The sequence below is a fragment of the Symphalangus syndactylus genome, chromosome 6 (assembly GCF_028878055.3).
Source record: "Symphalangus syndactylus isolate Jambi chromosome 6, NHGRI_mSymSyn1-v2.1_pri, whole genome shotgun sequence".
NCBI lineage: Eukaryota > Metazoa > Chordata > Mammalia > Primates > Hylobatidae > Symphalangus > Symphalangus syndactylus.
Window position 1 is genome coordinate 81,027,354 of NC_072428.2, and position 16,162 is coordinate 81,043,515.

General features: G+C 43.5%; 1 protein-coding gene across 13 annotated transcripts in view; it reads left to right on the top strand.

Moving 5' to 3' along the window:
• Positions 1-16,162, top strand: part of AMOTL1 (angiomotin like 1) — a 136,757-nt gene that overhangs the window by 50,366 nt on the left and 70,229 nt on the right. For 6 of the 13 annotated variants that reach the window (XM_055283313.2, XM_055283310.2, XM_055283312.2 and 3 more), the window contains exons 2-3: positions 4,101-4,250; positions 8,447-9,368. In XM_055283313.2, the coding sequence (XP_055139288.1) occupies positions 4,101-4,250; positions 8,447-9,368 (1,072 nt within the window). Of the gene's footprint in view, positions 1-4,100; positions 4,251-6,023; positions 6,191-8,446; positions 9,369-16,162 lie in introns of those variants that run through there. The other 7 variants (XM_055283315.2, XM_055283322.2, XM_055283321.2 and 4 more) reach the window with 3 other exon arrangements.

The window sequence follows — 16,162 nt, forward strand, 5'->3', positions numbered from 1 at the left end:
TTCTTGGTGAAATGGGTCATAGGCAATATAAGGCAGAAATGTTGTACCCTTAAACTAGAATGTTAGAATTTCATCCTTTGTGGAGTGCAGCAAAAGCAGATCTTTAGGTTTTCTTCAGGAAGGGCCCTAGGCGCTGTACTTTCTCCTCCCCAGTGGGAGACTCCCCAGAGAGCTGACTCCTTTACTCAGACCTTAGCTTGTTTTCCATTGCTTTTGCCACTTTCCCTATGCATACTAAAGCTGTGAGTGGTGATTCTTAGATAAGGTTCTGGTTTGAAAGAAATATCTAAAAGTTACCTACAAAGTCCAGAAGTGCTTGTATGGGAATGGTCTTTATGAAGCCCCTACAGGCAGCTACACTGTACACAGAACACACTGTAAAGCCAGTGGGGTCCTTGGCTGGCTGTGGGCTCCCCTAAAAACTGGCACAGTTGCTCAGCCCCTGGGACCGAGCCAGGCTCTGCAGGGGCTTTCTGGGTGGTAATGGTATCTGGGAGGCTTCTGTGGTTTCTCCCAGCTCTCGCTCCTGGCCATGAACTTTTGACATAGAAAACAGCAGTCCCTCTCATGCCATAGGTTTCCTTCCAATTCCTCATTTCAGATATCCTTGACCTTGTCGCTTAGATCATGCGCCCTGCATTTTGCCTAAGAACGTAGACTCAATTTGTGTTGCAGGAGTTCCCAGTGAAGACAGTGAACTAAAATAGGCAGGGAAGGATTAGGTACATGTAGAATGGAACTGCGCCCTCTGTTAGATTTTTGTTGTGTGGCCCCGGAATCTGGGGTAAACTCTGTGACTCACATTACTGTCATGTTTCCTTGTCTTTCAAGTGAGAAAGCTAGCAGTTAAAGTGACTCCTAGTAGAAGTCCATCAGTGATAGACTGGATTAAGAAAATGTGGCACATATACACCATGGAATACTATGCAGCCATAAAAAAGGATGAGTTCATGTCCTTTGTAGGGATATGGATGAAGCTAGAAACCATCATTCTGAGCAAACTATCACAAGGACAGGAAACCAAACACCACATGTTCTCACTCGTAGGTGGGAATTGAACAATGAGAACACTTGGACACAGGATGGGGAACATCACACACCAGGGCCTGTTGTGGGGTAGGGGACTGGGGGAGGGATAGCATTAGGAGATATACCTAATGTAAATGACGAGTTAATGGGTACAGCACACCAACATGGCACATGTGTACATATGTAACAAACCTGCACTTTGTGCACATGTACCCTAGAACTTAAAGTATAATAAATAAATAAAGTGACTCCTTCAGGCTGTGTCAGTGCTGGGATAGCTCAGCCGGTTGTCTCTTGGCTTTAGACGAGTGGATGGTACCTGGGCATGTCCGTCTGCCGGATCTATTGTCATCTGCTCTGCTCTCCAGCCTTTCTTCAGCACTGAGGTGTGGTTGGCAGCAGTGGGAGTGTAACTCAGTGGACGTGCGGACCCTGGGTGTGTGTGAAGAAGTCCTAAGTGATCTTTGACATGTCTTAATAGTTAGGCATCCTGTCCTTCAGTGTGAATTCAGGTGTGTGTGGGGGTACGTGAAATGCTTTAGTTCTTTCATAACATTGAGGAAACAATGGGGAAGGGCGAAGACATATCTTTGGTGTCCTCTGTGCTCCGGCCCTGCTTCAAGGATTGCCCTCTTTGTAGTGTTCTGTGGTTTGGAGTTCTTTTTTTTTTTTGAGACGGAGTCTCGCTCTGTCGCCCAGGCTGGAGTGCAGTGGCGCAATCTCGGCTCACTGCAAGCTCCGCCTCCCGGGTTCATGCCATTCTCCTGCCTCAGCCTCTCCGAGTAGCTGGGACTACAGGCGCCCGCCACCACGCCCAGCTAATTTTTTGTATTTTTAGTAGAGACGAGGTTTCACTGTGGTCTTGATCTCCTGACCTCGTGATCCGCCCGCCTCGGCCTCCCAAAGTGCTGGGATTACAAGCGTGAGCCACCGCACCCGGCCTGTGGTTTGGGGTTCTTAAACCCACTCTTAGTTGGCAGGCCATGAGATAAAGTGTGGAAAACTAACTCATACCGACATTGTAGTGACAGTGAATGGCTTAGTGCTGGGATCCATACTGAGCTCCACATTGAAAGCACACACACACACACACACACACACACCCCTACACTCTTCTTTATATACATATTCATATATATATACACATATATATATTTTAGTTGGACCTCAGTTTTATTATCAGTTTGCTCTGTTTTCATTTAACATTCTTAGTCATGTGACTAGATAGAATCACCGAAGTTGTAATGTGCTGGCACATGGCATTCCTGACTCAGTGTCTATTTTAAGAAAACATCACACTTTCTTTGATTGAAGCATATGGGCTCTCAACTCCTCTCTTACTCGATTTGGTAGGAGGGATGGGGATGAAGGCACAGAAAGGTGTTTTGGGGTTTGGTTTTTTTTGTTGTTGTTCTCCCTCTTGCTTAGAGCTTCCCCAGTTTCACTTCACATTGGAATTGTTGGAGGAGCTGTATAAAATACGGGTGCCTAGGCCCTATCCTTAGAGCTTCTGATTGAATAGATCTGGGTGGTTCCTGGGTACAGAGATTTTAAAAGTTTCTTGGGTGATTTTAATGTGCAGCCAGAATTGCACCTTGTACCTTTTTCATTTTCCACTGTTTTCCACCTGCCTGAAAGAGGAAGCCAGATTAGGACTTGCCTTTGCATCCAGGTCATCCATGATTCCTAATTTTAGCCCTAGACTTCTAGATTTAATAGATGTAGAGGATGATGCCCGGAAAGGGGCTGAGTTTCTTTTCAGGTTAGTCTTTGCAGGTTGGCTAAAAGGAGAAGGCTGACAGATACTGTCATGCATTGGAACTGTAGTTTTAGACTGATCTTCGTATAGTATCATCCATACTCGGTTTATGTTCATCTTTAAAGTGGGCATTACAACTACATTATTTTAACTTTATAAGAAAAAAAATTCTTGTCAGAATCCTTTTTCTTTGTAGTCCAAAATGTGCCTGTAATACACGTGAGAACACAAGCAAATACTGTTTCATATGTTGAGGCAAAGAAACTCAGGAAGGCAATGAGGACATTCCCATCTTATGGTCATTTGGTATCAATAATTAGCCACTTACTACTAGCTATGGACTTGTGGGAAATGGGTAGATAACAAACCTAGTGAGAAATTTCAAATTACCAGTTGGAAACCATTGCTGAAAAACAGGATTTTTCTTTTAATGGAATTTTCTTTTGGGCAAGGATGTTAATTTTTGAAAAAGTACTATGATTCTTTCCCCAGAGTAAAATAAGTTACTTTAGCTGAAAAGAGCCGTAAACTTGGTGTCCATGCAGAGGAATCAGTGCAGAGAGGGAAAACAGCCTGGGCCCATCCTGCTGAATGTTCCCACGGATGTTGTGTGTGCGGTATCAGTGTTACTGTAGTACTATCTCATGTTCAGTGACTGAAGGACTGAACACAGTGTCACGTTAAATTGGAACAGGAAGCACACTCCAGTTTGTGTGTGAAGCAGATAAACTGGAGCTGCAAGGCCAGTGCTTGGCAGAAGACCAGACCCCATAGCCCCAGCTCCACGCTGTAACATGAGACTCCAGAAGTCTTTGAGAGGGCAGAGAGCACATTCTCTTGCTAACACATGGTATGGCAGAATGACCACTCCTCTCTGTATCTTTTATATATTTTGAAAGACAGCTGCTCTTCCCATTTTGCTTTCCTTCAGTGGCCTCCCCGCTTCCCTCCGTTCTGTCCCCAACCTTGATCATTCAGAACTTTGTGACACATTCAGTCCCGCAGAGGACTTGATTTTCGCTGGTGCTGCTGCAACCCTTGGAACCGGGTTGTGTGAGAACATTAGAGCATCCGTGCCTTCACTCAGTGTGTCTTGAGGACTGTTATGTTGACCTCACGGGTCACTTTGGTGGGTGGCTGGACTTGTGATAATTCTGAATAGTAACTTTGGAATTTTATGAATCAAAAAGACAGAGCTCCCTCTGCCAAGTTGAAACGCTGTGGGAGAATGCCTGGTGTGTTCTTGTGAGTCACGCAGGAAGGAAGGAGGACTTGATTGGCACTCATATTCACTTCGCTTTCTTTCCCCCAGGGTCCCCTCCTGCTTGTTATAGCCCCAGTAGTCCTGTCCAGGTTCTAGAAGACTCCACCTACTTTTCCCCAGACTTTCAGCTCTATTCTGGGAGGCATGAAACATCTGCTTTGACGGTGGAGGCAACCAGTAGCATCAGGGAAAAAGTTGGTAAGTCCTTTTACCGGCATTTGTGTTGGAAAAGCAAAACGATCTTACGTTTCTCATCTTTAGCTCTTTCACATAATTCAGATGTTTATTCTCTAACCTTGTTTTTTAAATCATCATATTGGATTATTGATTGTCTGTTCGTAGATGCCTTATTTTTAATCTGTTTTGCAATGGTGTTAATAGACTGCTTTACTCTAATATGTGACTCTCTCTGAGAGCATCATACCTAAACATGTAGGAACTTCAGAATTATACCACTTATTTTCAGTTTTTCTCTGATTCCTAAATACTTTTTTCTCCCCATTCTCAGAATCTCATTTCTTTTTTCCTTCTCTGCTTTCGTTTTTATCTCTTTTTGCAAATAATTTAGAAGTTAAAAGAAGTAATTCAGAACCATAGCAAGGAAGGAGCTGTCTCCTTTGTAAAAACTTCCTATCCTTTTTGAGACTGGTTAAACTGTGAGGGAATCTTTAAACCACTTTAGGGAAGGATGTCATGGTTCTTGCTAAATGTGCTTATAACTCATCTCTCTTACGTCAGTGAAAGGGGAATTCAATAGTTTTCATGCTTGTTGAGATCTATTCCCTTATTATTCATCCAAATACATCATTTTCCTTTGGAAATATATTTTGATTTGAAGTTGTATTCATTTTATTTTAAAATTTTTTTATTTGAATGTGCTTGTTCCGTTAAGTCTTTCATATCAGTTACCCTGAGGGGAGGACTGTGTCCTCTTTACTCTCGTAACCCCAGCACCTGTCCCAATGCCTGAACTATAACACGTTTTCAGTAAATATGGTAGAGTGAAAGGGCAGACCAGTCTAACCCACATTGGTCTGTCTTTCCTTGGGTAGTTAATGGTTCATTACAAATATTTGGCAATTCATCTTGTGTAGAGTTTTAATAGTTTGTTTTTATTGTTTATTTTTTTGCTGTTGAACTTTGGGTTTATATCTCAGTTACGGCTTGACGGTAAGGGATAAATTTCAGTTTATTTCACATACATTCCTATGAGGCAGATATGAAAGTTTCTCCATTTTTCAGAGGAGAAAGGTTCAGAGAAGCCACAGAGGTGAGATTTTGGGAGTAAGGGTGACAGGGAGAGCCTTATGATCAAAGTTGAGCTTCAGGAACCAGTGTGTAAACTCCCTTCATTTCCTCAACAATCATGTCCTGAACGCCTTTTATGTATCAGGGAAGGGTTCAAGGCACTGGGGAGGCAACACATAAATATAACAGACAGAACTCTCTGCTCCCTGGAGCTTGAATCTGGCAGAGGAAGACAGGTCATAATACAATATGGATTGAAAGGAGAAGGAGCCAGGGGCAAGAGATATTGAGAGGCCGGCCATTCAGGATGTCTAAATGGCTGTTAAGGAGAGTTGGAACCCGGAGAGTGGCTGAGGGCATGGAAGAATGGATTGGATGGGGGAGCTTGTTGGTGTAGAAACTAGGGCTTGGTTGTGATTTGTAACTGTTAAAAATGTGAAATTTCTTAATGAAAATTAGGGGGCCATCACGGAGTTACAATATTTTGCTATTGCAAGGGCAGTAACAATGTCATCTGCTGTCACCTTTTTTCATATTTTAATACCAATAAAGTAGGAGGGATGTGATCCTTGACAGTCCTTGCCCCAAAAAGGGCAGTTATGAACCTTCTAATGGCATATATCTATTTACATACACATATAGATGTATTAATGTACGTATATATGTATATATCTTGTATATAAGCATATCACCCCACCTTTTTTTTTTCTCATTTCACTGTAGACTGAGAAAAACGAGCTTGGCAGTTGATTAAATGTGGAGAGCAAAGGATAAAAAGGTCAAAAGTAAATATGACACTTCTATCTGGATGACTCATATTTGAGAATGCCATTTATAGGAAGAAAAGATGAACTTGGGGAAGAAAGACTGTTTTGGGAAAATGATGTGCCGTATGTACACGTAAAACATAGAGCCATCATTACATGAATTTGTAGGAGTGAAGGCTGCCTAGGGATGATCTAGTTCAGCTCTCTCGGTTTACAGAGGAGGGTATTGAGGCTCAGGGAGGGAAAGCGATTTGTTTAAGGTCATGCCAGTAGTTAGTGGTAGAATTTCTACTTTCATAATGCTATAATAATATCCTTAATGCACTACTTAATAGTCCTGTTGTGAAATGGGCTAAATTTTTTATTTCATGGAGCTCATGTAGGTACTCTTTTATTGGTTAAATATCTGAGCCCCTATGACATCCAGGCATTGGGTTTTGTTTTGAGGAGACCCAGATGAGAAGACATGATCTTTGTCTTTAAGGAGTTTAGAGTCTTGTATAAGTAAATAATTGCCATCTACTGTGAGAATTGCTGCAATGGAGATATATACAAATGGAGTGGGGACATTGGAGAAAAAGGCTCAGGCCTGCAGGGCTGCAACAGGAAAGGTTTTACTCGGAAGGTAGTTTTGGAGCTATCACTTGTCCAATAATTTTCCCAAGAGACATGGTGAGAAGCATTTTTCTAGGCAGAGGGAAGGCAAGCAAAGGTCTAGAGGCTGGAGAGAGCTAGCATGTCTTGGAAACTGTATGTACATAAGTATTGCTGGAGCTTAAACTCCAAAGGACTGCCAGTGGGAGATGGGAGCAGCATGAAATGTTGTTGGATAGGTAGGTAGTACCTGCTACACCATGTGACAGAATGTCAGTTTCATCCTGTAATTGATTATTGAGGAATTTTGGTGCAGAGGAGTGACATGATTAGATTTCTCTATTGGAACAATCTTTCAAGGTAGTGTGCCAGATAGACTGGGGTCAGAGTGGTGGGTTTGGAAGTGGGAATAAGATGAGTGTCAGGGAAATAGATAAGGAGGCTGTTGGAATGACCTGGGTATGTGATGCTGAGAGCTGTAATGCGGAATGAACACAGATTTGGTGTCATATCCCAGTTCTGCCTCTTCCTGCCTGGTGGCCTCAGCGATTTACCTTCTGTGAACCTCTCTTCTCATCTGTAAGTTGAGGGAATTGCTATCTATCTCTTAGTGTTATATGTGGAATGAATGAAATAACACATGGAGAGAATTTAGTACAATACGTGGCAAATCATATACATGTTTAAAGTAGTTCTTGTGCTTGTATTGAAGTTATTAATGATGAACTTGGAGATTGGCACAGGAATAAGAAAGAGGGTTGGCAGAGATGTTGAGAAGGTTGAATTGACAGGCAGTGGCTGTCTGGATGTTGGGGTTAAGGGAGAGGAAGGAATTTTGGAAAACCTTCAGTTTTCTGGCTTGACAGAAAGTAGATGAGGCAGGGAATAAAGGGGTTGGGATGGGTGGGTAAGCATTTAGGGTGAGGAAGACATGTTGAGTTAGAAGGACTCAGGGCCATCGTCTGGTAGTTGTAGATGTATGGATCATGAGTCAGTAGTTGATGACGAGGAGTAGGTGTGGTGTCACTGAGAGATGCATAAAGGTGGAAGAGCACTCAGGACAGAGCTGTGGGAAACACCAGAATTTAAGGGACAGGTGGAGAGAAGGGAGCCAGAGATGGTGCATAGAGAGAGGCAGGAGCCAGGACCAAGAGGAGGGGTGACCTGGAGGCTGAATTAGGAGAGCATTGCAGGAAGAGGGTAACCAACCATGACAAATGCTTCAGAAAAGTTAGGTGTGTAATATGAGGGCTGGAAAATTCTCATTGGATTTACTTACTGGTCAGAGCAGTGGGGAGGTTAGTGGATGAAGCATTTGGGAAGGGGAGACAGCAAGTGTAGGGTACTTAGCAAAGACAACTACAAGAGAAGGAAAAGTGAGATACAGAGTGGTAGTTAGGGGTATATGGGAGGGCCAAGAAAAGGTGGTTTCTTTTGGTTTGATTTTGGTTTTCCCTTGTATTTTTTTTTAAATGGGAAAGACTTGGGTATATTTATGTGATGAAGAGAAAGGGCCAGTGGGGAGGTTAGAGAAAAGGGAGGGGTTGAAGGATGGAGCAATGTTTAAGGGGAAGCAGAGGAGAGGGAGTGCGGAATAGTAGACTCGCTTTGAATTGGAGAAGAAAATTCCATGAGACATTGCCAGGTAAATGGAGGTGATGATGCATTTGAAATCTTATTTTTAAATGTTGCTGTAGTTAGAATGTTAATTATGTACCACATAGTCACAGACATATATCTTCTGTGGAACTGCCTGATATATGTTTTCCTATGTTTATCTTTTAGTTGAAGATCCTCTTTGTAACTTCCACTCCCCAAACTTCCTGAGGATCTCAGAGGTGGAAATGAGAGGTTCCGAGGATGCGGCAGCTGGAACAGTATTGCAGCGGCTGATCCAGGAACAACTGCGGTATGGCACCCCAACCGAGAACATGAACTTGCTGGCCATTCAGCACCAGGCCACAGGGAGTGCAGGACCAGCCCATCCTACAAACAACTTTTCTTCCACGGAAAACCTCACTCAAGAAGACCCACAAATGGTCTACCAGTCAGCACGCCAAGAACCGCAGGGTCAAGAACACCAGGTGGACAATACGGTGATGGAGAAACAGGTCCGGTCCACGCAGCCTCAGCAGAACAACGAGGAACTGCCCACTTACGAGGAGGCCAAAGCACAGTCGCAGTTCTTCAGGGGGCAGCAGCAGCAGCAACAGCAGCAGGGGGCGGTGGGCCATGGTTACTACATGGCAGGGGGCACCAGTCAGAAGTCCCGAACTGAGGGGAGGCCCACTGTGAACCGTGCCAACAGTGGACAGGCGCATAAGGATGAGGCGCTGAAGGAACTGAAGCAGGGCCACGTCCGCTCGCTCAGCGAGAGAATCATGCAGCTGTCCCTGGAGAGGAATGGGGCCAAGCAACACCTTCCCGGCTCAGGGAATGGAAAGGGCTTCAAAGCGGGAGGGGGGCCCTCCCCTGCCCAGCCTGCAGGTAAAGTGCTGGACCCTCGGGGTCCTCCACCTGAGTACCCCTTCAAGACCAAACAAATGATGTCCCCAGTCAGCAAGACCCAGGAGCACGGACTTTTCTATGGTGACCAGCACCCCGGGATGCTCCACGAGATGGTCAAGCCCTACCCTGCTCCTCAGCCTGTGAGAACAGATGTGGCCGTCCTGCGGTACCAGCCACCCCCTGAGTATGGGGTAACGAGGTGATTATCAACTGTAGAGGTCTCGTGGGGCTTTTCAAAATTCAATAGTCGTGTTATTAGCATTTATTATTTTCAGAGCAGATTAGTTTTTTGTCATCAGGCTTTTTTCCTTGTGCATGATATTTAATAAACCACTTTGTGGCCAGAATATACAGGTTGAAATAGAGTAGAGGGCAACTGGGGGATTTTCTCCAAACATAGCAGCAGGCAGTTGGGGATTTATGAGTTTAGGGGAGGGACCTCACTTGTTAGCTGTCCTTGGGAGCTCTGCCTAGTGGCCTGGCAAAGTAGCAGTTTTCCAATGGCTTTGTGGAGACCGTCCAAACTCCTGGAACATATTATTACCAGAGGGTTTTATAGTCTTTTTTCATTGTAGATTTTAAAGGAAAATGTAGTCTGAATGCTGGAATGGAGGAGTTAAAGGGACTGTAGAAATCACATAGTCCCATCCCTCACTCAACAGATGAGAAACTAAAGCCTGGAGAGATTAATGAATTTCATAGACACAACTCTGAGGCAGCTGGGGGCTACACTCAAGTATCCTGACCACCAAAATCTATTCACTCCCTTGCCCTAATTCTTCCTACAGCCTTCACTTGTATTCTTCCAGTTGATTGATGGATTCAGCAGCACCTACTGAGTGTATGCTGTTCTCTGCAGCCCTGTTCCTGGTTCAGAGATGGGGTCCCTGCCCTTCAGGACCCTATAGCATTGTCTTGGAAGAAGCCAGCATCTGAACAGATCATTGCCATTCAATGTGCTGTTCTAGGAGAGAAATGGGCTGAGAATGCTAGGATGACAGGTAGGATAGTATAACTCACAACTGGAGGGGCTGGAGAGAGCTTCCCAGAGGAGGTGACATTTGAGTTGGAACTTGAAGGATAAATCAGAGTTGTAGGGTAAAGATGAAGTAGCAGTATGTGCTGTGTGAGGGAGTGCCGTGTCTTCAGACAAAGCGGTCATGAGGATTTTTGTCTGGAATGAGTGGCAATAATGCAGAGCACTGGTGGGCAAGGGTGTGGTAAGAAGTGACAGGAGATATGTTTGGACAGGGAAGTTGGGACCCGTTTGGTTGAGGTATATTTGGACAGGGAAGTTGATGATGACGGTCTCTGGGTGTCATATCAAGGAGTTTAGAATTTATCCATAAGCAGCCGGGAAAAGTGGTGTTCTTAGGTAGGGATGGTATGTGGATGTCTAACAGCTGATTTTGGTGGCAGTGCATGAATTAGAGGAAAGGGAGACCGATGCCACAAGGAGCTCCAGGGTTGCTTTCAGTAGTCCAGATCAGAATTGGTGAGGGTGGCCAAAGCTTGGGCAGGGAGAATAGAGGAACATTATATGCTAAAAGAGGTAGGGAAATAGAATTGACAGGGTTTAGGGATTGGTTAGATACAGAAATTCTGGAATAGGGAAGATGGAAATAAGGGAATTACGAATCAAGCTCTCAGGAGAGAAATTGGGTCTGAAGATCACACTTTGGGAGTCAGAAATGTTTAGATGTTGCTGACATTAAAGAAGGCGCAGGGAACGTGAACAGAAAAGACATGTGGCCACTGCCTATTATTGGATATGTCATTTTCATGAAGGGCTTTATTTATCTGTTTCTAAATTGAACAAGCCAGGGTTTCCCCAAGCGACCTCAGTGGCTATGTGCAGGACATACCTTGGCTGTACATCTTCTGAAAAAGGAGAGGCTGGAAGTTGGCAGAGGGAGAGTGGCCTGATCTGCCACTGGCTTCCCAGCGCTGACACATTTCCCCACATTAGGCTGAGAATGCCAGCTCGGAAGCAGCATAACCAACTGTGAGATCTTGGCCAGGCAGGAGAACGCATTCTCCCTAAGTGGACATAACCCGACTCCTCCCAGGAATCCAAGATGGGATCCAGGAGGCTCTTCTTCCCCCTTTATAGCTCCTTGATCAAATCCCTGGTATTTGCATCACAGTGATTTACCACAGTTGTTTAAAATAAGCCATGATGTTATTCCACCATCATACTAGAGTTTGGCTTATATTTCACCCTTTTCCCCGATAATTTAACTCAGCCTCTAGAGCTTGATAGAGGGGAAACTATCCTGAAATGAAATCCCCTTCCTCTTCTTTGCTTTACTATTTGTAAAGTAATATATACATACCATGCAATGCATACAGTGGATCACTTTGCCTTTTGTCATTTGGTAATAGGCGTGACGTGAGGTGGGAGAAATGGTCAGGGGAGGAGGGGAACACTTTTGGAGGTCATTTGTCTCAAAGTTATGACGTTAGAAAGAAGAAGAAATGTGTGAGAGATTTGAGCTGACTGCCAGGCTTGGCAGCTCGTTAATATGACGCATCAAATGTTCAGGAGACGTAACAGACAGGCCATTGAGGCTGGGCCCCAGAGCCACAAGGCCCCTTTGTGAACAGGGCCATGGCTAGCCAGCATGGCTCCAGCGGTGCAGCCCTTGGCTGACTGGGTAAACAATGTTGCATCCACACCAGCCCTGCTTCAGACACATTTAACGTGGCCTGAACTCTAAGGACTGGACCTGAAACTCAGCAGTGTGTCATGTTCAACTTGCCTGTAACCCAGAAGACAAGTAGGGCCCCTTTCATTTCACTGACACATTATCTTGTGCTTAAAGGGTTATCTGTTTGTCACTGATCGTGATGGTTTAGGAAGCTGCAGGCCACTGTGTACATATGTACAACCACACAGACTCTTGGACTAGAAAGAGATGCCTCTGATGGAGATCATGGAGTCCATCTCCCCGGCTGGTGCTGCAAACGTGGGCTCAGTGTGTAATGAATATTCAGTAGTTTGGTCCAACCCGTTACATTGTTGAGACTTCACTCCTTTTTGCCTAGAGGTAGAAAGCTCCAAAGAGACAAGTGATAGAACTTATGAGAAGAATAAGAATTTGAATTTTTTGTGATCACTCTTGACTCACCATAGCTTACAAATTCTCTCACCTGCTCTGATGCCCTAAAGATGGAGATGTCTGGTAGGTGATTATAAGGCCCTTTAGGCTCCTTTTATGGGAACCCTCTGGGAGATGAGGCCTTGACCTCGTTGACTTGACCCACCTTGGCCGATGTGGGTGAGCTACTTTTGTGGGTGGCTGGTGGGGATGGCAGTGCTAAGGCAGCAGGGGCCTGCAGGGAACATGTGCTGGCTAGGGATGAAGGCTCTGGTTTTCCTCTTGTTCCACTATACTTTTTCCTCAACCTGAAGTGTAAATAGATAAGAATGAGGACAAGATGGGAATTAAACAGGTTGTTACTGTGGAGAATTGTGACCACTCCCAACCCCCAAAGCAAAGGCAAGCATTTGGATATTAATTCTGACTCTTTGTGGAAACAGACCACTTCTAGAAGTGGTGACTTGGCTTATGCAGTCTGCACTGTTAATGGAAACGAATGCATGAATGAATACCAAGGGATGATCTGATTTTTATCAAAGCAGTTTGGAGTATATTAGTCAACATGCATATTTGTTTTCCAAAGAAATTCATATTTCAAAAAATTTGGGAACTAGAGATGCTAAAATAATTACTTACAATATCCTACTTTCCTAATACACCCACTAACACTTTTCCTGTACAAATTAATTTTTTCACATTATAATGATAAATTATATTGTTTAGTATCCTAGCTTTTGAAAGATAGCATTGTATCACAAGCTTTTTTCCACAATCCTTTATTTTTTCAAAACCAACATTTTTATTGCTGTATAATATTTCATAAAGTATACCATTTACACCATTTTCTCCATGATAGAGCGAACATCATCATGCATGTCAAATTATCTATGTTTTGGCTTTCTTAAGAATCATTATTTAGAAATGAAGTTATTGGGTAAATTATAATAAACATTTAAAAGCTTCTGATGCCAGAAAACTTTGTAAAAATATTACAGTGCCTGTTTTACTGCACTTTGACCAACGTTAGTTATTACATCATTGTAATTGCAAAATCTTTGCTAATTTAATAGGCAAATAGTGTTTTCTTGTTGTTGTCTTGAGATGCCTGTCGCTCAGGCTGGAGTGCAGCAGTGCAGTCACAGCTCACTGCAACCTCTACCTCCCAAGCTCAAATGATCCTCCCATCATAGTCTCCCCAGTAGCTGCAATTACAGGCATGTGCCACTGTGTCCAACTATTTTTGTAATTCTTTTTTGGTAGAGTTGGGGTTTCACCATGTTGGCAAGGCTGGTCCTGAACTCCTGGGCTCAAGCAATCTACTCACCTTGGCCTCCCAAAGTGTTAAGATTACAGGTGTGAGCCACTGCACCCTGCCTGCAAATAGTCTTAACTTCCTATTTGAATTTGTTATAACTGGCTAGGTTAATTTTGTGGGGAGGGGAGTATGTTTTGCTATTTAGACTTAGTTGATCTCAAAAATAGGCTTTTTGTGTTTCTTGTTCATAAGACTTATAATGGATTCAGCATAATCTAAAATCTGTTTTTTCCAGCACTTGCTCTGATTGTCCATTTTCTAGAACTCCGTCTTCACCCTTAGCGGGTGAGAATGGAGTAGTTGTGGTGGTGGTAGTCACAGCAGGAGGATGAAACCTTCACTGAATGCTTACTGTGTGCCAGGCACTTTGTGTGGGTTACTTATCTTCCTTAATCTTTACAACTCTAAAGGGTGGGTACTATTAATATCACAAGTTTTACATACAATAAAAACTTAGTCTTAGAGAGGGAAGTTAACTAACTTGATCACAGCCAGCAGCTTAGAAGTGCAGGAGCCAGGTGCAAACCTGGAAAGCTTTGCTGCACACTGTGTCTCCCACGAGTGTAAATACTTGGCCACTGTACTTTGCAGTGGAGCCACAGATTTAAGCTTTCACCTGGGGTCACTAAATCTGGTGAATTTCTAATCAGATTTATAGAATATATCACATGTGATGTCCAGCCTGTGCTCTGTCCACCTTCTGTTTTTTTCAACAGTACCAGAATTCTGGTGAAGTATTCTAGACTCTGGGAGGAAAGCTGTCTGGATACCTCTTTTTCTTCAGATATCTGGGAAGACTGTCACAGACCAGACTTAATGGGGCTGACAGCTCTGGGTGTGGGCTTTTGTCTGTCTTTTGGTTTGCTTTCATTTGGAGGTGCTTTCATTCCTAGGGGGAGGGCTGTGGGTTTTCTTCAGACATTTTTATTAGAATGTTTCCATTATGGAAGATGATAAATACTAATTTAAGACTAATTTGTATGTTTTAGGCAGTATCAGTTTGGAAAAAGACTAAGAATGACTCCTGTCAATGAAAAGAACACTTAAGGCTCTGTGTCCACTCTCTCAGCCTGTGCATTGCCTTTTTGGCCTTTATCTTGGCTCAATCTTGTCTGTTCAGCATAGGGGATTTGATTTACTAGCTTCCGGGAAGTGGAGAGAAGAGTGGTAACTGTTTATTAATATTTTGTTCATCTATGAGTACATTAATTTGATTTTTTGGTATGTAGATAGATATTTTATAAAAGCATGACATGGTAGTGTTTGGCCCAGCCCTCTTATCCTAGGTCGATGAAAATATAAGATGATGTCAAAGCCAGAGGAGCTGTGGATTTCCTATCATAGAGCAGACTTCTTGCCTTGTCCCAGGACAGCCATCACCACTACCTTCTTTCTCATCAGGGCAGGGGGCTTGCAGTGTCATACATTAAGTGAGGGAACCTGTGGTATGACCTATTCCCCGAATCACTATTTTCCTTTAAAGAAATGCATTATGCATTTCTCCCCAGAAAACCTGATTTGTTTTCATTGAGGATAGAGTCAGAGGTACTGACATTCTCTGGGTACATGCCCACTGACAGTGCAGGGAGGAGGGACAAGTAAAGTGGGGGCAGCCCAAGAGTACATTTGGCAAATTAAAGATAACGCCTATCCTCGGGAACCCTGTCAGCCCAGCAGTGCAGCGAGTCCAGTCTAAACAAGAACAAGCATGAAGATATTTGCTAAATCATGGGCCTTACTCCTAGTAGGCTCTGTGTTTGGAATGTGCCATATTGCAAGAAAGAAGGTTTGGTGGTCCTGTCTTACTTTGTGTTGGACATGGCTGGAGGAGGGAGGAGAATTTTGGGAGTAAGTATATGTTTCCAAAATGGAGAATTATGATTTGCAGTTTATGCAATCATGAAAATGAATTGCTTTGTGGGATGAAAAGGTAAGCCAGACCCATGGCTGTTGAATTAAAAATGATGCATTGCCCTTAACGAAAATGAGGCCATGGAGCCTTATTTAAATTCCACCAGCTAAACATGTGTTTTGAATACCAGCATGGGAACTCAGGAGTTTCTCCGGTATTTAGGCTGAATTATGGCTGGATGAACGAAATAAAATGCCCTGTGTGTCCTGACAAACGGCTCTGCAGCATGGGTATTTCAAGAAGCTAGGATCAAGTTCAGGTTACTTTCTCAGGAAACCTAACAATTCCAGCTGTAATGTATTAAATGAGTGACTTCTCTAAACAGGAGGGTTATCTGTAGCCACCCTGGATAGCAATGATTTTGATCTTAGTTTACCCAAGAGTAGAGTCTTCATTTGAACAGTTATGAGATTTAAGGTGTCTACATGACCAAAGGGGTCCAGGTGGGGAGTTCCATGAGTTTGGAAAAAAATTTCAGGGGGTTTAGGTTCTGACTCTTCCTTCCGGTAGCAAATTACATTAAGTTCTCAGAGCCTCAGTTTCCTTACCTGTGAAATGTTACAGCTGATTTTTTTCCCTAAAACTATTAGGTTGGTGCAAAAGTAATTGCGGTTTTTGCCATAATAACTGATTTTCTTCGTTTGATAAATAAAACATATTCA